The sequence below is a fragment of the Apodemus sylvaticus genome, chromosome 19 (assembly GCF_947179515.1).
Source record: "Apodemus sylvaticus chromosome 19, mApoSyl1.1, whole genome shotgun sequence".
Taxonomy (NCBI): Eukaryota; Metazoa; Chordata; class Mammalia; order Rodentia; family Muridae; genus Apodemus; species Apodemus sylvaticus.
The window spans coordinates 46,112,774-46,134,653 of NC_067490.1; the positions used below are offsets into that span (position 1 = coordinate 46,112,774).

At 45.8% G+C, this 21,880-nt stretch overlaps 1 protein-coding gene across 2 annotated transcripts in view; it reads right to left on the reverse strand.

Annotated features, from left to right (window-relative positions):
* Positions 1-21,880, reverse strand: part of Sobp (sine oculis binding protein homolog) — a 175,602-nt gene that overhangs the window by 63,222 nt on the left and 90,500 nt on the right. Inside the window, exon 5 of one of the 2 annotated variants that reach the window (XM_052164202.1) lies at positions 6,949-7,044. The exons of the other annotated variant lie outside the window; for it this stretch is intronic. Within the exon in view, the coding sequence (XP_052020162.1) occupies positions 6,949-7,044 (96 nt within the window). The remainder of the gene's footprint in view (positions 1-6,948; positions 7,045-21,880) is intronic. 2 annotated transcript variants of the gene reach the window in all.

Below are 21,880 nucleotides of genomic sequence, written 5' to 3' on the forward strand. Positions count from 1 at the left end.
GGGAAGATACTCAGCTGCTTGTGAAGATGCAAACTGATGTAGCCACCCTGGAGATCAGTAAGGAGAAACCTCGGGGGAAGTCCACCACATGACCCACTGTGGTGGCATGAACAGGTTTGGCCGCCACACACGCATGTGCTTGAATGCTTGGCCCACAAGGAGGCATGGCCTTTTGGAGGAAGTGTGTCACTGTGGGGGTGGACTTTGAGATCCTATGCTCACGCTCCGCCCAGTGTGAGGAACAGATCCTCCTGCTGGCTGGCTGTGAAAGCCAGACTCTTCCTGGTTGCCTAAGAATCAAGATATAGAACTCTGGGTTCCTCTAGCATCATGTCTGCCTGGACACCGTTCTGTTTCCCACCATGATGGTAATAGACTGAACCTCTGAAACTGTAAGCAGCCCCAATTACATGTTTTCCTTTGTAAGAGTTGCCTTGGTCAATGGGTCTCTTCACAGCAATGGGAATCCTAACCAAGACACCCAGCTATACCATTCCTCTGAACATGCCCAAAGGACTCAGATATCCTATTCCGCAGATACTTGACCAGCCGTGGTCATTGCCACCTGATTGACAATAGCTGGAAAAATGAAAACAATCTCAATACACCTTGGCAGATGAAAGGATAATAAAAAAATAATAATATATGCGAAAAGATTATACAGAGTGAGGTAACCCAGACAAATACGGCATGTTCTCTCTCATCTGTGGTTCCGAGCTCCAAATCCTCAGGTGTGAGGATACATCATAGGGTTAACCACAGAAACAGGGTGGCCTGCATGTGCGAGGGGACTAGCAGGATACAGGGACTACCAAGTGGAAAGTGGATGGGGGGGGGAGGGGACTGAGGAGGAGGGAGGGAAGACAACACAAAAAAAGGAGAGACAAGGGACATGGAATATCTGTTGTTTGTGAGCCTCATATGATCATACCAAACACACACACACACACACACACACACACACACCACACACACACACATCTTGAAGGAAGTTAAGCCACCTGGGCTGACAATGATCTTTATAAAAACTAACTTGTTAGTTGGTCTTACTAACCACAAAACTAACAAAACTCCTGTACCAGGCATAAGAAACTTCCTTCTAGGAGGCTGGAGAGGTGGCTCAGCGGTTAAGAGCACTGACTGCTCTTCCAGAGGACCTGAGTTCAATTCCCAGCAACCACATGGTGGCTCACAACCATCTGTAATGGGATCTGGTGCCTTCTTCTGGTGTCTGAAGACAGCTAAGTGTACTTACATATAATAAATTAAAAAAATCTTTAAAAAAGAAAAAAAGAAAAGAAAAGAAAGAAAAAACTTCTCTCTCAGGGTAGTCCAGGCAACTCCCAAAACAATACAGGCTACCACCGTAGCTCTTTGCTGCCTCTCTGGGGTTAAGAGTGGGCCTCTCGCATACTTACTACACAGGTCTTGAGTGATTCCAGCTGGATCTGACCTGGAAGTCCCTTTCCTGTAGCCTGCATTCCTGGTTTTGGGAAATACTGTACAAGGGGTGAAGGGAGGAGGGACTGACTTCCTACCCAGCTACAAGCAGCACCTATGACCTATGACATCAGCATGGCGAGCTATGTATAAAGGAGCAGTAAGCGGCCCTCACACATTGGTGGTAACCAACATCTGTCTGACTGGACGTAAGCCCCACTCAGTAAGAGGGAAGCCATAGCTGCTTCCGGAAGCCTAGCCAGGCTCTTCAGGCTAATAAGGTCATGAACCTTAGAGAAGACTCTGCCTCCGCTTTGCTAGATGGTCAGAATTCCTTACTAAAGTCTTACTACAGTCTAAATCTTATCCTTATCCCCACGGACAAGTGCAGCTACCAGCCCCATCAGGGAATCTTTTCTTTGCAACAAATGGAGACCATTAGAGGGAACCACAACTAGACACAGGGCAAAGATCAGTGGGCAGGGAGGAGCCCAGATGTGACAGATGCATCCCCACCAGAGCTCCTGCATCCATGGCTCAGGGAGCACTGGGGAAGAGGAGGCAGAGAGGTTGGAAGAATCAGAACACCGAGAAGTTCACAGTGAAAGGGTCTCTCCTAGAAATGACCGCATCAACAAGATTGGAACAATGATTTATAGCAACGGACACTTTAAGTGGAAGGGAGACATTTTCAGTGTCCCGCCCCTAGACAAAGAACCACAGACACTAAGGACTACTGGAAGGAGGAAGATTAGCTTCTCTGGATGACGAGCCCCCTTATTGGTTGTCTAGTGCTGAGTAATTGTGGTCAGCCCTGAAATCATATATGTATAAACAACAAAAATAGATAGAGCAGGTTATGCGTGCCTGCACATGTGTATGTGTGTACAAGTGTGTGTGAGTATATTTATAACAACAATAATAAAGACTATCAACTTGAGGGGAGCATGGGAGAGGTTGGAGGGGATACCTGGGAAAGGTTAGAGAGAGAAATGGGAGGGGAAAGCAATGTAATTCTATTCCAATAATAATAGTATCATCATCATCATCATCATCATCATCATCATCATGAGAAAAGGGACAAGCAAGCAAGATTAGCCTCTGCCTAATGAGTGTTCAAGTTTTGGGGGAAGCATATGAGGTACATCATGACTTTTATATAATTCTGAGCATTAGAAAATTTCCATAGTAATTTATAATCTATAGAAACACTAGGAATCTGCATGAAGTAAAACTTATCGGAACCCAGACTCCATAGGATGAGCCAGGTAAGAGGACCCCTGCCTGTCTGCCTTCTCCATAGACTCCACGCTCTCCACACTCGGCTGAGATGCTGCCCGGGATACAGGGCCCATGGCCGGAGCTTTTCTACCCGCCTTCCTGCTGCTTGCTATATCCCCTTCCCTTACACACTAACTCCTGTAATCAACATCCATCTGTAGAAATGCCTCGATCCAAAGCACCTTCCATCCAGTGCCCTGGCTGCATGTGGCAAGGGTCTCATGCTCTTCCACACCCTGGAACTCTCCCAGGACCAGTAACAACTACGACAGTAGGAGTAGCACAGTTGCATAGCTAATCTGTATCAACAACAGGAAACCTAAATACACCACCATGTCCAGGTACAATCTCCTCTGGGGCTTTGCATATGAACACCGGAATCTCAAAGAAGGCCAAGAGATAGAGCCTGGACACACTGTGATGTCACACGTAGCTTATGCCTTGGGATCCATCGGGGGCAAAACTGAACTTATTTACTCAAGAGCCCCTAGACTTAATGGCGACTATGCTGGAAATGAACCGTGCATTCATTCATTCATCCTAGGCAGAGACAGAATCTTTTTCCTAGTCCATGTCCCAATCTGCTTATCTAGTGGGATCATTGTGAGCCAGATGCCCCACCCCCACTCCCCACCACAGCATTTCTGAAGCTCGGTGGTGAGATGGACATCTTCTAACCCACCTGCCTGCCTCCACAAAGGATTGAGATAGAAGAGTCAGCTAAGTTCTCCCCTCTGCATCATCTCTGTTCTCAAGGCCACAACACTAAAATAGTCTTCATCTCTCCCTCTGCTGCCATTGTAAGTGACCAGAAAGAATTCTTTCCCATGCTATTTTTATTTTGCCTCCCAGCTGTGGGCTCCCTCCCTCCTCTCCTTCTTCACAACCCTCACCCTACCAGCCAGAAAGAGCCATAGAGACTCAGACTCTGGGCGATGATTCCAGAAGCTGAAGCCTCTTTGGACAAACTGTACTTCCCTCCCAGGGCTTTCCTACCCTTGCTAGCTTTCTAGCCAGTAATGCCCCTGCTGTGGGGGCGTGAGGCAGGGAAAGCCACCAGCCTGGTCGAAGCACTGAGTCTCAGGGTCCAGGGAGAGACCCTGTCTCAAAATATAAGCGCATAGGCACGTAAGCACGCACGCCCACAAGTTGGGATTTCGACTCAGTTGCCTTCATTCCCTCCTCCAAATCTTTCAATTTCAAATCTAGCAATTTCTTCTAGTTGTAGGTCTTTTTCCTCCCAGGCCCAAATACAAGATTTTTGCCCAACCAGTTCTTGAGAACGAACAAGAAACTGGCTAATGGGAAAACACGAACTCAAAATATCCTTAAGGATCCCCTCTTGCTGTAGCTCCTTCGGTCCCACCCGTAGAATGAGCACTTTATTATGGGAGAGGAGAACCTTTGCAGGACCAAGCGTGTTCCTCCAGGGAGAACCTGAGTGATCATAACGGGACTGGCAATAGAACTGGAATCTGGTGCTCTGACTGTTCGCCCTCCTTAGTCTTGACTGCTATTAGGGCTGTTAGTGTTGAGACTGACACAAACCCCTCACACTCGCTTTTACTGAAAGTTGTTTCCTTTGATCATATTTTGATTATATAGAAAATTCTCTCTCTCTCTCTCTCTCTCTCTCTCTCTCTCTCTCTCTCTCTCTCTCTCTCACACACACACACACACACACACACACACAATGAACCATGACCCATCCCATAAGACTTGTTTATGCAACCACTGGCCTTTATAGCCTTGCACTTCCAAAATTAATTTAGAAACCACTACGTTACCACCAAGGAGAGAATCTCAGTCAGCAAGCTAAATATCCCAGTCATGTGTATAGTACATTAGAGTGAAGGCACACATCACAGTTTGGGATTTAACAGAAAAATCAATGCCCTACAGGAACTCTACAGCCGCACAGCACAATCTCCTGCCGTGTCTGATGCTTCCTTTGTTGGTGCCTTCTGATTACACACACTTGTGTATTCCAGGCATTGATTTTACTGTGCTTTCTTTTTAAAAAAAATAAATAAATAAGTTACTCAATATTCCTGCCTCTTCCAAGAAGTGTGGACTAGGGGAGGGGCACAGGGACATTCAAGCATCAATAACATAGAGTCGGTGTCCTGTCACCAGGCCTAGGCCCTGTCTGTCAGTTCCTATAGCCCAAGGGGACAAGCTTTCGGCTGTGTGTTTCTGGTCACCTGGGGACACCCCAGACCTCCCCACCCCAGCCTTTCTCTGCTCTCCCCATGGGCTGGGGCTGGGCCGCAGCTAGTCAAGGAAGCCGCCAGAACCACCCTTGAGCTAAAAAGGCACTTTGGAGTAGAGTTTGCAATCCTCCCTGTCAGATTCCTAAAAACTCTCCTCTAAGCTGTGGTAAGAAAACTCCAAGGAACTCCTATTCCTCTCTTAAGAATGAACAAGTCCTTTGCAAAGAAGTATCCCTGCTCAGGCCTTAGCAACAGTCAAACACACTGCTTTTCTTACAGCTAGCTTTTTTTTTTTAAACTTCTTCTTAAAGAGATACACTTACTTGTGTTTTCTGTCTTCGTTTTCTTTTTAGTCACACGAAAGTTCACTGAACAAAGTAAAGCATTTCTAACAGAAACTGCAGCGAAGATCGCACCAGACCTCTTAAAACTATCACCAAACCAGAGAGCTGTAAGCTAGGCGACACGCACCTACACCTTCTCTAAAGGTATCTAGAAACGATGTTCACATTTAAAATTTTTTTTTCTCCAATGTACTCTAAAGCACATTTACTTTTCCAATACACAAGGGAAAGCTAAGGATGGTATATTAGTCTTCACAACCTTTCTAAAAAGAAGGGAGCCAGTCCTAAAAGCATTCTTATCCCAAAACAGCACAAATACTCTCCTGTAGCCCCCGGGCATGGATGACCACAGTTACCAAGACAGCATTAAAAGCAATGTGAAAATACCCTGAGGAATATGAAATGTTACAGCAGACCTGGATGTTCAAGAGCCCCCAAATAAAATATCAGGCGAGTTAAATTTTCATGCCAACAACTGCATTTATAAGCAGTGACTGCAGCGTGGTTGGTCGAGGGCACTGCACGCACAGGCTGAGTGGCATGGTTGGGACAGTGCCTGAAGGAGGTTCTCGCTATGCAGGGCTGCAGCTGGAATGGGCAAGCCCTGGACTGTCCCTCTCCTGCTCTCTGGACACTCTGTGTTTAACCAACGGTTCCTGACAGAGCCCAACCCAAAGGCTGCCACTCGTGGGAATTCCTAATGCAGAGACCTGGCGAAGCTCTAAATTTGGCCAAAAATCCAAACAGAAATTAAGCTACCTCCAATGTTAATGACTGAGCATATTCATCTTCTGTCCCTGTTTTCGTTTAGTTGGAGCAAATGTTTTTGCTTTAATGCAATTGCAAAGAAAAGACCATTTAGGGACAACACGCTAGATCCTTCCTAAAGCTTCATTTTCAAAAGCAGCGTCTGACTGGCCAAATAAATGACAATTCATTCTCTGTTTACTTTAGGTAAACAGAAAATGCATTGCTGGGCACTCGTTTTCAAAGGCTAATCAAGAATGTAAGGTCCCAACAGATTCATTTAATAGAAATATAATAGGCGCTCCTGCCTGCTCTTCATCTCGTCTCCCTGTAAATGCTAAAATGAACAGCAAATTAACCTTGCGTTGGAACCGAGCTTGTCCCAGCTGATGCCCCACCCCCAACAATATCTCCCCCCCCCACCTTCCTGTCACTACCTCTAAGCCTTCTGCAGGGGAGAGAGAGTGGAGGAATATTTGAGTCCTAAAGGGAGTGTTGTGTGTCTAACGGGTTCTCTTTCCTATCTGAGGCAAACTCAGCCACCTTTGTCTGCTACAATAGCACACGTCTCGGGCGTAGGAGGAAGGGTGGGGTGGGGGTGGGTTTTCTACAAGCTCCATGTATCGAAGTTATATTTTTATCTTTACTAGCCATTCTCCAAGTAGCTGCTTATAAATTACAATACAAAACAAGCTAGTAAAGAAAGGGCCATTTGAGCTTTAAAATCAGATATAAAAGATTTGCAAACAACTTGAGATCTTATAATTAATATGCAGTGATATCAGAATTAGCACTTAGAACTCTATACAGAAAAATATAATATTTCATAAATTATGTAATCATGAACAAACCCTTGCAAAAAAAAACTGTTTTCACTATGCTAAAGTAACATTCTAGACTTGTCGTAAGTATGTTATTCTTACAAGTAGTTCGCAGTTATTCTTGAAGGCAAGCCTTGGAGTTTCCTTAGCAAAGTGCTGCTGGGGAAAAGTTTCAGCACGTCCATCTTCATCTCTAGCCTGAAGGGAAATATAATGGCCTATTTAGGGACTTACAAATAATGGAAGAAAAAAAAAAGCTAAAAGCATAACAGCTCAGATCATTAAACAAACGGGAATCCAGAAATAACAACATTATTAAGAAGTTTGTTTAAATACGCAGTATGCCTTTTAGGTATCAAAATTTGCGATTTGTTTTTCTTTATACTGTTTAGTTTCAACATGCAAATTCATCATGGTGTAAGAGTTCAAAGGACACAAAGCGGGCCCAAATCAACTGATTTTGGTGGATGTCACCAACACATATGTGTTGTAATGACAGTTCCTTACATGGTCAGGAGTCTGTGACATACATACGTGTTTAAACATTTTTGGCATGCTTAAGCAATCTCTAGATTAAAGCATTTTTAAGAAATTCTAATTGCAAGGCCATAAGAAAAGCAATTGGCAATAGTTATATTTTGAACTGTAATATTATCAGAGATAAATTGATTCCCTCAAATTCCCTTTATTTATTTTTAAGTAAAGATCCGAAAGGATCAATGATCTCATAAGAACAGTGATTCTTCTATTAAATGCAGTTAAAAAAAAATAGATTGACTTAAGAAGCTGCTTTTAAAAGTTACTGGTTGCTTTTGAGATATGCTGTCAATTAAGAAAGCTGCTGTTTCAACAGAGGCGTCCACGACATTCACCAGCAATACCCACTGAAGCCTTTTCTTCCTAGCAGCCATTGGTTTCTGATTTGGAGCTGGTGTGAGGGAGAGGTGGGTGAAAGGGGCGTGTCCAAAATACACTCAGTAATCCATTCATGGGGGACATTTGCATCCTGGTATCTCATTGTCTCCTAACTGCTCACGTGCTCTCTCTCTCTCTCTCTCTCTCTCTCTCTCTCTCTCTCTCTCTCCCTCCCTCCATCTCTAACTCTCTCTCCCTCTATTGCTATCACTATTTCGCTCTACACCCCCCCCCTCTCCTGGCCCCTGAAATCCACAGCTGAGCTGGTCTCCCTCACATATGGCTTGCATATAATTACGCATATTCCATTTTGCACTGCATTAAAATGATGAGCTCCTGGCTCCCTGCCAGCTGATTTTTAAAAGCCCCAATGAAGTAGGAAAAAGGGAGAGAAACACAGGGAGAGAGAGCCCCACAGGAAGCAGCAGGTAGCTCTGTCTGCTGTCTCTTTAGATAAAATGTATGTCTGGCAGCAGGGGAACAGCTGAGAACTACCTGTTGTGATATATGGGTCGGAGGGGGAGGGGCAGCGGGCAGAGTCAGTGACACAGCAATGACAGTGCTTACACATCATTTCTCTGACAGAGTGAAATCTGGCCTGACAAGTGTCACTCGGAGCTGCCCAGCTACACTGTAGGCTGTCGTTTTAAAAAGGGATCCATACATGCTCTGCACGTTTGAAAACTGCCGCACTTGTATCTAATAAGGGTTTCTGCTACTCATTGTGAGGGCTCTAGGTAGAATGGAGAGACGGAAAGGCATGGTCAGGAGTGGTGGGCTTATGTCGAGTCTGGGTGGAAAGGGATTGCTCTTCTTGGGTCTTGTTTTTATATGTTTTTTTTTTCTTTTATGAGCATCTCTGTGAGGTAGTGCCTTTTCATTATGCTGTTATCCCCTATAAAGCCAGAGTAAAGTTAAAAATGTGTTCCAGGATAGGACATACGGGACAGAGAGAAGCAAGCATTGTGGCCCTGGCTGGATGGTCAGCTGGAGCCAATGATGCCCCTTGTCCTGCAGCAGGGCTCCTCTGCAGTGACATCACTGTGTGGGATGATGGAATTCAAAGGGGACCCATTTTAAAACCCAACGGAGAGAGGCAGCCTGTAGGAGCGAGGGAGTTCATATCAACTTCTTCATAGCAGAAGAACTTCTTCATAGCTCACAGTGTGAGCTATAGACCCCCTTAAAGGAAGGAGCCACATTTGTCTCAAGTAACCTGGCCATGTCCGGTGAGTTGCAACTATCTGGATAGTAACTAGACCCTATCATAAACAACTTTCGAAAATAACACCTCAAGACACGTCTTGCTTGGGGGGTGGGTTTATTATACTCCTGAGGCACTGCGACACATACGCTCACAATTTGCATACAGGGCTACTATTTACATATGTATGTCTGTATTCAATATATATGTATCTTGAGTATAAATATTCATAAGGTGGAATATGTTTATTATGCATGTACTATGTATACACATTCATACACACCAGATGCCTATGGGTATTTTCAACATAAGAGGCAAAAATACATTCATTCCACTTACATGCAAGGTGCTCACAATGCTTTTTATGTGTTTAAAGGACAAAAATGTCCCATTATCTAAGATTTGGGGGTGCTTTATAGGTTTCATACCAAGCCTTATCCCTAGGAGGCTTCCTTAGGCAGTGACAAAAGAGAATGGGGGAGCATTGGGGACATTGGGAAGCCAGAAACGTGTCTCTTCATTGAGCTGTTGGGTTCACCTACCACAGCTCATTCACGCAGGTGACTCCAGAGTCCAAGAAACCCTGTCCTCCAGAGCCATGGAGATGACTCTGTGGACAAGTCATTTATTGCTAAGCCTAGAGACCTGAGTTTAATCCCTGGGACAGATGGTAGAAGGAGAGCCTGACTCCCAGGTTTCTACAAATGCACTGTGACCAGGCACCAGGGCATGTGTATGCACACATACAAATAAAGGATAGATAGATAGATAGATAGATAGATAGATAGATAGATAGATAAAATGCAAAGGAAAGAAAGTGTCTAGCTGGACATGTGTCCTGCACAGAATGGAGAATACACAAAGCTCAAGGAATTTAGAGCCCTCGTCCTAATATCCGGTTGCATGTGGCCCTGACACACGCCCTCATCACAGCAGCCTCACTTGCATTATGAAGCTTTCAAAAGAAATTTCAAGTTATTACTAAGTGGAATTAAGTGCATTCAACTAGCAGTAGCTCTTGACTGTCTTGGGTGGGCTGTTTTCTGTTTGCTATCAACATGGATTACTGACTCCTACTTTTTACCCTTCCACAGATCTCATTTAATTGGTCCAGCAGAGGGTTCAGAATGTAGGGTTTTTTTTAAAAATCCATAAAAACAAAACTGAATAACAAAAAGCTCTCAGATGACAGCAGTGTACAAGCAGAGAAGAATCCCGGGTCTGGGGAGGGGATGGATCCACAGGCATCCAAAGGGCACCGAAGCACCGGACAGTGCTCAGCAGATGTGGCCCTAAGGTGGGCCTTCCTCTAAGGGGCTGAGAGGTCTGGGGACCAGCTGCCCGTCAGCAAAATGTCTTGTTTGTCCATGGTTGCCCCTTGGTTTCTGATGAGCAAGCAGACTCGAAGAGCTTCTGCCTCTATTCCTAGAAAATGGCTTCCTTCATCTCTCCAACCTAGACCAGTACTTCCATTTTTTTTTTCCTTTCTTAACTTCTATCTCCTCAACAAGGGTACAGTTCTCCAGAGGGCGGGGCAGAGTTGGGTCAACAGTCACGATCTTCAATCACTGTCTGGTAAACACTCTCCAAGAAAGTGCTTGCTCTCCAGTGCCTGGCATCTTGGGGACCAGGTCAGACAGGTTCCATGCAGCTCCACTAATCTCGTTTGTAGATTCATTTCGGGACATCTTAAAATCTCATGTATTGGGCCTGTGTCTTATTCTATATCTGCCTTATTTGGGGTGCCAAATAATGACTTCAGAGTAGGACGCAGACAGAGGGAACCAACTACCCCTGCAGACTACAACGTAGACACCGAAATTATTCCAGAACAGCAGGTCATCGTAATAACACAGAGCAGACAGACCTGCAGACAGTTTTATTGTTGTTCTTAAATTCCCTACCAACAATACACAGCTAATTGACTGCCAGGAGTGGACCGCCCCACTGGGGCCCGGAGGACGCGTTAATGTCCGACTTTGTTCTGGAGTTCTGTAATGAAGGAGCGTGGAGACGCTGGCCGATGGGTTAATTCTCTCCGTGTGCTTTAACCCAAGCAGCTGTATTCTGGCTAATGTGCTAGATATTTGTGCTACTGAAAGGAAACATAGACGGGAAACTATTTTGTTGCATTTTACTATGAATGTGTCCTGAGAGGTGGGACGAACAGGACGGAGGTTCCTTTTTGACTTACTGTTCTGAGAAAGCTTCACGTATTGCTATTAAAAAAAAAATAGAAGAAGAAAGTAAAAAAAAAAAAAAATCACTAAAAATGTAAGATTTCCACAAAGGCTTGTGTTTTTTAGTTTTTGGGGGGAGGGATTAAAGATTTGTTTTGGTTTTTAATTGTGTGTGTGTGTGTGTGTGTGTGTGTGTCTGTATGTGTGTGTGTGTCTGTGTGTGTGTGTGTGTGTGTGTGTGTGTGTGTGTGTGTATGTCCATGTTCACATTCTCACAGTGAGTGTAGGTGACTATAGAGGCCAGAGGTCTCAGATTCCCCTAAAACTGGAATTAGAAGAGGTTGTGGAAGGCCCCCCACTTAGAATTAGAAGCAGTTGTGACCCACCCTTTGCACACACCTGGAGTTAGAAGCAGACGTGAACACACACACACACACACACACACACCTGAATGCTGAAAATGGAACCCTGGTCCTCTGCGAGAACAGTGTGTCCCTCTTAACTGTCGAGCGGTCTCCCGCCTATTCTTGTTTTCTGAAATAAGGTTTTGCTATGTAGCTCATGCAGGCTTCTAACTCAAGATCCTCCTGCCTCAGCCTTTCACCATGCTTGGCCTCATACATCTGTTTTCCTGTTGCACCTAGGATTTAAGTAAACGCTAGAAGACGGAACCCTGGCTAATGACAGGACTCTGCTGCAGGGCCCTCTGCCTTAACCCGTGCACCCACTTCTCTGGGAATCACTTGCTTCCACTTGAATTTCCTATGTAACAAATTGTAATTCTTCCCAGAACTCATTTCTTCCTCTGGGAAAAAGTCGTGGTGCAATGTTCACACTGAAGCAAAATCAGCATTTCTCTCTTCTGGACAACACCTTTAGAAAACACGGAACACTCTAGGACCAGGTCTGCTTGCCTACCTCACTCATCAGGAAAGGCTGATGTTACTGTGTAAGAGGAAAGACAATGGAGACTTGGGGTTCTGCCTCCTCTGGTGGATGGGCATGTGTGACTTCTGTATCACTGGGGTGCCATTTATTTTGAAAACAAGAAAAGGTTTTCCCTGGAGTCAAGAACCAGGAAGCAGGGGACGTGACAAAGGTTCCAGTTCTTTCAGAGCTCAGCAGGTACAGCTGACACCGCACATGTGATCACACATGTGGTGTCGGTACCAGACTTGGGAACTTCAAAAATAGTACATCTCGACGTTGTGGGAATAGGTTTAGAGATGAGGTTTTGCGGAGGCATAAGGGGAGCGTTAACTTTCTATTTTATAACCTACGTTTTGAACAAGAAGTAATAAAACTTCTGTTTTCTCAAATTTAGAGTAAGCATGCGAGAATTCCATTGGGGGAAGTTTTGTTTCCTTGTGTTTAGATATCAAGGACGTGCAGAGGAGTTGAGGGCCTCACAGACTGCCTTCTAGAGGACCATGGGAGCCTTTATGAGCAAAAAGGTTAGCCAGTGCCTCTGTCCTGCAGGGTACACCCCTAGGAGCTCTGCTTAGCCGCTCCTGCCCTTGGCTGGATAAGGTAGGGAGGTCTCTGGAGTGGCTCCATGCCCCACCCCACCCCAGCTATAGCCCAACAGCTTTCTTCTCAGAGGTCCAGTTCCTCCCGACTGAATGCCCAGAACCCCTCAATTGCTTTCTTGCCCTTTACCCTAATTTTCATAGGTAAAAATAGAAGCCATCTCTCCTTTCCCCTTCTGGAAAATTCTTATACACCATCAACCCTCCTGGGCTGCATCACCTTTAAGGGAGCCATCTGGGAACTCATCTTCCAAGTCCTAACCTTAGCCCTGGAAACACACGCTTCATCGGGGTCCCTGTGTGTACAAAGTGTGCTCTGTTCAGCTGCAAATCTCCAGGGTGTGATCTAGGGCCTCAGAGATCAAGGGAATGAATAAATTCCTGTCCTTCAGCCATAATACTGGACACCGCAGTTTGCTCTCCAGTTCCGATCACTGGGTGCTCTCTCTCTAGACCCGCCTCCACCTCCTGTCCTATGTGCCTCCCCCTCCCCCAGCCCCTACCACTCACTTAGCCAGCCCCCCACAGGCACTGAGCCTGGGGTGGACGGTGCCAACAATCCTCCTGCCCCACTTTCCTCTCTTTGACTCCCCACTAGACTGAACCGCTCTATTCTGATAAAGCTCACCCACTCCTAGGTTAGACTTGCCAGTGGGTACCCTCTTCCTTGTCGCTAATCTCACCTTTTCCTGCTAGCCCAGGCCAGTCTGGGATGCCTCATTTAAGTTCATCTTGCTTATGAATCACACCTTTTCTTCCTCATAGACTAATCCTTTCTAGTCCTTTGAGAGCAAACACTACTCATTATATATGAAGCCCTAGCCATGCTTGTATGATACACACCCCGTGTGCTGGCTCTAGCTAGATTCATGTCAACCTGACACAAAGTAAAGTCATCTGAGAGGAGGGGAGCCTCCACTGAGAAAATGCCTCCCTAAGATTAGGCTGTAGGCAAGCCTGTAGGCATTTTCTTAATTAGTGATTGGTGGGGGAGGACTCAGCCCACTTGTGGGTAGTGCTGGCCCTTGGCTCAGGGTCTTGGGTTCTGTAAGAGAGCAGGCCGAGCAAGCCATGAGGAGCAAGCCAGTAAGCAGCACCCCTCCATGGCCTCTGCATCAGCTCCTGCTTCCTGGTTCCTGCTGTTTGAGTTCCTGTCCTTCAGTGATGGACCACGGTGTGGAAGTGTAATCCAGATAAACCCTTTCCTCCCCGAGGTGCTTTGGCCATAGTGGTTCAGGGCAGCAGTAGGAACCCTAAGACATCTGTAAATACACTTCAAATGGATTCATTAATCCCTGCTTGTACTTGAAGTTTTCCCTGTACTCTGAACGGCCTCCCCTGTGAACAGAGATCTGTGCAGTTGGAGCTGTGTGTCTGTGAGCAGTTCTAACTGACCACTTCCATCTGGCACCAGACTCCTCACCCGACAGTCTCCAGACATCCTGGGATATCAGTCTCCAGACCTGGGAATGTTCTCAGTTCACATTACCACTAATTTTTGCACCGGGGACCCCCCTTCACCCCTACATTTGCTCAGTGAAGACATTCTATGGGATTCCTGTGGTGGAGCTGTTTTTCTTTATTCTTTCTACAAAATGTATTTAAACTCCTGTTTAGCGTGTCTCCTTTAGCGTGTCTCCGAGGAGAGGCTGTTTCCCAGGACCGTTCCCCCTAACTCCCAATGCTCCTCCTTGGTGGCACATGGGCTCCCCACATCCCGAGTGGCTCTCCAGGATCCTCTGACAGTCCACACAGTCTGACGGATGACATGAGAAGGACTGATTTGCTGCAGTGACTTTTTCTTTTTTTTTAAACTCCGTGCAAACTTTTATATATATCATAAATTTTTAATGTCCAATTTGGAGTCTTCAAAGAATAATGGTAACAGATATGCAACATGAAGATAATGGGAATTGAATCATGTTTATGGTTTCCATAAGCATCTTAAAGACATCAGTTCAGAACTGCTCTGAACCACACAAGCACCCAGTTACCTTGTGCCTGATTAATGAGCTGCCCTCCTGGCTAGGGGGGTACGGGGTGGGGAGGGGAGGGGGGAGGCAGAAAGGGTTGTGCAACAGTTACAGCAACCTGAATTACGGCTACTGAATAAACTGAAATACACCTCCATCGCCCCAAAATGTCACAATAGTGTGCTGCGGGACCATCAGAGTGGCCTCTAAGTAGTTCAGAAAAGCTCTGTTTTTACTTTTTCCTTTTAAATCCATGTCTCCTTTATTGGACAGGTGAGTCTTTTGCATTCGTCCTCACTGCTCTTTGTCAAATCACATAAAATGTCTTTGTTCACGGAGTGTCCACAGGTGAGCCCGGGCACACGGGTCCTTTCCGTGATTCTCTGTGGCACGAGTACCACCATCACACCCTGGCAGTTTCTGATTATTCCAGGACCTTAATCCACATTGGATTATCCCCGTTCCCTGATTGCACCCTCCTCCCCCTCCCCCCACTGCCTGCCTTTTGGCTTTTCCCTGCTATTCATTTGCATCTATTACCCAGGGATGGGGGTGGGGGGATGGGACTGAAGGGGGGAGGTGGGGGAGGACAAAAAAAAGCAGGCAATCAGAAATGCTTCTACTTCGCTACCCGTTGGCACCCATAAAATGTTTAAATAATTGGCCTCACAGAGACATTGTGGTTAGTCCTTTTATTCCTGTTCTCTGAAATCTCTGGGCAGATGGGGGCTGGGCTCGTATCTCTATGTGCAGACCTGACGATGGACCGGAGAAGTCAGAGGAAATATGAAACAGGCAAGGGCTGCTGGGAAACTCCAGGACCCCCTGGGCAAAGCTCAAAAAGGATTCGGGCATTGTAGAGGGGCGTCGTTATCTGCAAGACGTCTCCCCCAGAAACAGTCTGTCCCCAAATGGGATCCAGAAGTACACTGCTAGGCAGATTAAGATAATGTCTTGGGTATTAGCACTGATTTCTACAGCTCTTCTGTATATGTCAGGGTCCATATCAGTGTTCTCTCTATATTAATGAATTTAATACAGGTATTTATCGCCGCATGAAAGAAAACTCTAGAGAGAGCTAATACTATTTCTAGTTTACCTGTGAGGAAACTGAGGCAAAGAGAGATGATGTAATGTATGGATTCGTACAGATAACAAACAGTAGAACTAGAATTCACACCCAAGCAGTCTGGCTCTCGAATTTGACTGTTTGCTTCTCTTGTGTTGTCAGCTAGAGAAGTCCCCGTGTTATAAATTGTGAACACCAGTGTCACTAAATTGTGTGCATGTACACGTGTGTGGTGTGTGTGTATGTGTGCACATATGTGTGTGTGTGTGTTTATGAAATGGGGGTGTTTAATATGATGGAAGTTAAGGGTGGGAGCTTCCTAATTCTGTGAAGAATTTAGGAAAAGAGAGGCGAGGTGGTGTCTCAGCAGGTCTCTGAGCAGCCTAAAAGAGAAGGGACTTCAAATTTTATGAAATTAATCTTTAAAGAAACTTCTTGAAGCTCTTTTGAAGCAGGCTTAATCATTAATTATAGCACCAAGGTCCCTCAATTCCAGAAGAGACACAGCTGTGGAACTCTCTCTTCAGACTCTTTCAGAATTTCCTTTGCAGGTTTTGAAAAGCATTACCTGCATTAGGCTATCGCTGATTTTAAATCCTGCAGGTCTTGCTGAGCAGACAGACCACAAAGGGTGTACTGTCCCTTGTTCCTTCCTGGCACAGGGCTGGGGAGTGCAATTGTGACTGTGACTTGGGTTGGTAGGAATCAGTTTATCAAGACACTGGTTACTCGTGGATAAAGTAGAGACACTGAGTACCGGCGATTGCCTCGCTGATAAATATACTTGGCTTATTGTGATCATTCGTGGAGGTATGGCTGTGATTCAGAGAACCAAAGACTGAGCCAGCCTCCACTCAATCCACACTACCCTTCCCCCGTCTGGAGACAGATAGGGCTATGCAGGCCGGAGCAAGTCAAGTCGACAGATAATTAGCTCAGTCTGTGGGTGAACAATGCTAGAGGCTGGGATTGTGGTTCCGGGTGAGTTCACTTGCTCTGGGTCGTGCTTACAGAACACAGGCCTCATAGTACCTACCTACCATTCCATACATGTCGAGTTCCTGGCAAAAGGGGCAATGGACACTGGAAAACGTGTGAGGATTGGTAAACCAGTGCCCATGTCTCTTTACAGCTCAGAGGGCCTGCCTGGTGAGGGGTGGTCACCGTGAGCCACAAAATGAAATGGGTGTGTCTCCTCGAGTTCATCTCTAATTCTGAGGTCCTTCTGGACTTGTAGAAATATGTGTCAAAAGCATGATGTCACAACCATTACTAGTGATAATGTCTCAGCTCTGTCACTAGAACCAAAGGAACTCCACCAGCGGGGCCCAGATATGATAAAGCTTCAGTCCATACTTTCCCTGGGTACCCACCAGCCGACAAGGGAGGCTTGCAGGTCGGGCTGGCCATCATGTCTTCCCCGTCTCCACTGTGAAGCCATTCCCACAGTAGTGGGTTGACCTAATGCTGCTTGTATTCTAATGCTAATTTTGGGTCCCCAAGGCTGGTTACCCCAGAGATGAGAGCATTCCCACCCGGAAGCTGAGTGACCCTGCCTGCACGTTATTTCTCACTGGGGAATAAAGAGGCCAACAGCCAGTAGCTGGTAGAAAAGGTGTGGGGTTTAGGCTTCACAGGTTTGTGGGAAGGAGAAGCCTCCATGGGCTAGGTAGGAGTAAAGAAAAACGTGACCGTGTTACTGGCTACTGGAGTTAAGAGCAGCCCAGATGACAGGCAGCAAGCAGTAAGTAATAATTCGGGGTTATCAATAGGAAAGGACAAGCTAAGGACATGGAGGCTGGGTGTCTGCCCATCTCTTGTCCTGCTTAAGGCTTATTAAAAATATAAAGGCTGCGTGTGTGTGGTTTTTTTTTTTTTTTTGGATTTGGTTTTCCGAGACAGGGTTTCTCTGTGTAGCCCTGGCTGTCCTGGAACTCACTCTGTAGACCAGGCTGGCCTCGAACTCAGAAATCCACATGCCTCTGCCTCCCAGAGTGCTGGGATTACAGGCGTGCGCCACCACCGCCCAGCAACATGTGTGTGTGTGTGTGTGTTTTTTTTATCCAGGAACTCAATAGCCCAAGGTGGGGTAGAAACCCGGGGCCAGGACTGAAGTCATTTGTCTGCTACCACTCCACCAGCTCAGCTCTGCTCTCTGCCCACGGCCCTACATTGGAACTCTTTTTTTTTTTAAATTAGATATTTGCTTTATATACATTTCAAACATTATCCTCTTTTCTCATTTCCCCTCCAAAAATTCCCTATCCCATCCCCTCTCCCCCTGCTCACCAACCCACCCACTCCCACTTTCCTGACCTGGCATTCCCCTACACGGGGGCATCAAGCCTTCACAGGTCCAATGGCCTCTCCTCTCACTGATGTCTGAAAAAGCCATCCTCTGCTACATATGTAGCTGGAGCCATGGGTCCCTCCATGTGTACTCTTTGGTCAGTGGTTTAGTCTCTGGGAGCTCAGGGGGTACTGGTTGGTTCATATTGTTGTTCCTCCTGTGGGGCTGCAAACCTCTTCAGCTCCTTGGGTCCTTTCTCTGGCTCCTCCATTGGGAAGCCTGTGCTCAGTCTACTGGTTGGCTGTGAGCCATGGGTATTTTGATCCCCCTTCTAAGAAGGACTAAAGTACCCGCACTTGGTCTTCCTTCTTCCTGAGTTTCATGTGGTCTGTGAATTGTATCTTGGGTATCCAGAGCTTTAGGGCTAGTATCCTGATAAGTGGATATTAGCCCAAAAGCTTGGGATACCCAAGATACATTGGAACTGTTGTTCTGTATACTTAGCCCAGCCAGAGCGTGCCTTCTCCTGTAGATGCGGCCTTGATCCTCACATTTGGGGGCCTCACTGTAACCCACGCTGTATTACCCTGATCACTGCTCTAGCCTGCGACATCCTATTAATTATGCCCCCAAATATGATTTCAAAATTATTTCTTTAGGAAGAAATATACTGAGTGTTACATACTGCTTGTAAAACCTTACAATCAGCTTGATAACAAAGAATAAAGCCCAGTTCTAGAGTAAATCTTTGCTTCTGCACAGTGCACATAAATGTCCTGAGTACCATGGAGGGATACTGTGATTGATGCCAGTGGATGCAGGAAAATGAGAAAGATGGGGTGGCCCACCCACTGGCTGTGCCCCCTGGGTCTTTCAGAGTGCAAAGTTCGGATGTCATTCTGAACATGCTGGTCTTCCTGACAGCTTCAATTATGATCCACGTGCCACTTGACCTGTTAACGGAGATGTCGTCACGCTTAAAGAAGAAAAACTGCCTACAGTCAGTACCATTTCCACACTCAGGGCCAGTCGGCCTGTCTGAGAGGTGACTGTAAAGATGGCGGCAGAGGGGCGTCATGAATATCAACCTCTGCTTAAACGATAATCTCCGGAGTCTTCACCTTAAGTGCCAGCCACTCTGAAGATGGCGAATAGCGGTGATAAAAGTTGAGATTGTGGCATGTTTAAGGATGAATCATTTAGGCAGAATTTGACTGGGGCCCACAGCTGATTATCAAGCCAGGGCCTATGTTTAGATGTCAACTTAAGTATTTCTTGCTTCTCTTTTATTGTTGTTGTTGTTGTTGTTGTTGTTACTATTAATTTTATTTCAAGGAGGTACATTTTGTGATTAAGGCCTAAATGAAGGTAAAACATTACTTGGCCTTCCACATCCCATCTAGGCATAAATGGAGAATAACTAAGTATGTTTCCACTCAGCGAATAGCCAGCCCTTTCTGTTTGCTCTATTGCCTCAAAACTATTGCAGGTCTCAGAACCCTAATATTTCAACTGCCTACAACCCCTTCAGGTGGAAAGAGGCTCCGAAGATTAGAGCCCACTTGGGAGCCACCACTTCTACCTCATCGACCAGATCCAAAGGATGAAAACTTGACACAGAAGTTGCTTTGACAATAGGAATGTTTTTCTGTGGTTCTGTGTCAGGCCAGTATGCTGAGCCCCTATGGACTTCAGCTCATTAAAACCATAACAGCACCACTTCCATGTTGCCTGTGAGGAAACTGAAGGGACTTCTCCAAGGCTCAGGTACTTCAGAAGGTAAAGCTGGGTTCTGAGCTGTGCTGGATTGCCAGGCACAGGCTGTGACTCCAGACAGGAACAGTCAGCAGCGGCTGTCTGGTGACAGTGAACAACAGAAGCTGCATACAGGACTAGAAAAAAAGGCCATGGATCACAGCCCATATCCCCACAGGTCCTTGTGGGAGGGGTGCATCTTACTGTTGGCCTTTCCTGTTCATGGTGAAGATATGAGGATGCCTAGCACAGCTCAGAGAGTGGTAAGGGGACCAGCACCCACCCAGAGTCTGAGGACCGATGTGCAAGGCTACAGGAGTGAGACATGGGCAGGCTGGGCAGACCCATGCTTTGGCCTCCAGGATGGAAGTGTATGGCCTCTCCAGATGCTCTGCACTTGAGGCTTGGGATGGGAGGCGAGAGAGAGTGGAGGATACAGGTGTGGTACCAGGGGCAAGCAACCCTTTATAGATTTGGAACAGAAGATGATCTCAAGTTGGCAGACAGCTCAAATTGGGGACAGGGACCTGCAAATGCAATCTCTTTCTTACTCGTTTGCATATCCCACAGATGGATTATTACAGGATTCAAAGGTAAGCATACAAACATGTTCTCTCTAGAGAGAGTAAGACATGCTTTTGAGGATGCTAAACTCCAAAGTTTAAACCTCTTCCCATGATTCTTGGGCTAATTGTGAAACAGAAAAACTGCTATGGTTTGATTTGGAAATTAGTAAAAGAGGACTAAGGATTACTGCTTGATAAAAATCATTACTAACATGAGTCTTCCCTTACTAACAAAAGCAAGTAGAATTTACATGTAACGGAGTGTCCTAGCAAGATTCTTTTCCATGCCTTATGTGATGTCTTGAATCATAAGAATGTTTCAGATGGCCCTATAAACTGTAATATCTACTACACTATATTTATATAGAACCATTGAATCATAAGAATATTTTAGATGGCCCTATATACTATAATATCAACTACATACATTTATATAGAACCATTGAATCATAAGTGTTTTGGATGTCCCTATAAGCTATAACACGCACTGTACTATATTTATACAGAACCACTAGCTATGAGTAAGCAGAGTCACAGGCAGCACTGCAGTCACAGGCAGGGTGCTGTGATGGTTTGTACATGCTCAGCTCAGCGAGTGGCACTATTAAGAGGTGCGGTCTTGTTAGAGTAGGTATGTCTCGGAAGGTGTGGGCTTTAAGACCCTCATCCCAGCAGCCTGGAAGCCAGTCTTCTGTTAGCAGCCTTCAGATGAAGATGTAGAACTCTCAGGTCCTCCTGCGCCATGCCTGTCTGGATGCTGCCATACTCCCTTGATTAATAATGGACTGAACCTCTAAACCTGTAAGCCAGCCCCAATGAAATGTTGTCCTTTATAAGACTTGCCTTGATCATGGTGTGTGTTCACAGCAGTAAAACCCTAGACACAATGATTTTCTCTCGCTTCTACCCATTTGTTCATTTTACTCCTCATTATTTAGTACTGACTGTGAGAGGGATCAGTAGCAGGTAACTGGGTAAGTAAACACCTAAAATAAACTGAATTTGCCTCACACATTCAACTCATTTTCACTTTTTAAGTCCAGTGATACAATGATAACAATAAAGCAAAGATCCCTTGCCTAATTAAAAAGCATATTTATCTCATTTAAAAATTGGATTTTTAAAATCATTATAATTTTCTAAAGGCATATTAAGGCAACCTACCAAAGGCCAAGGAAAGCAGACATTCTCATAGGCAGCTGGAAGCCAGGAAAGTTGAGAGTGAATTCCTTAAAGGCAAGCAAGCCGTGCTAGTCTGGATTGTCAATGTGACTGGACCAAGAACTCTCTCAAGCTGGGTGAGGCCTCAGTGGGTGTGTCTGTGAGGGTGCTGAGGGTTAACTGAGGTGGGGAGACCCATTCTGAATGTGGGTGTGGTCATTGTACGGGCTGGAGTCCCCGGATAAATAAAGAAGGGATAAGAAGGAGCCAGCTCAGCGCTACATCTCCTGTTCCCCCACCTGTGAGCTGTCTCCTATCATGCCTCCCCTGATGGACTTCACCTCCTCAGACAACGAGTCAAACCCAGCACTTCCTCCTGGAAACCTCACAGC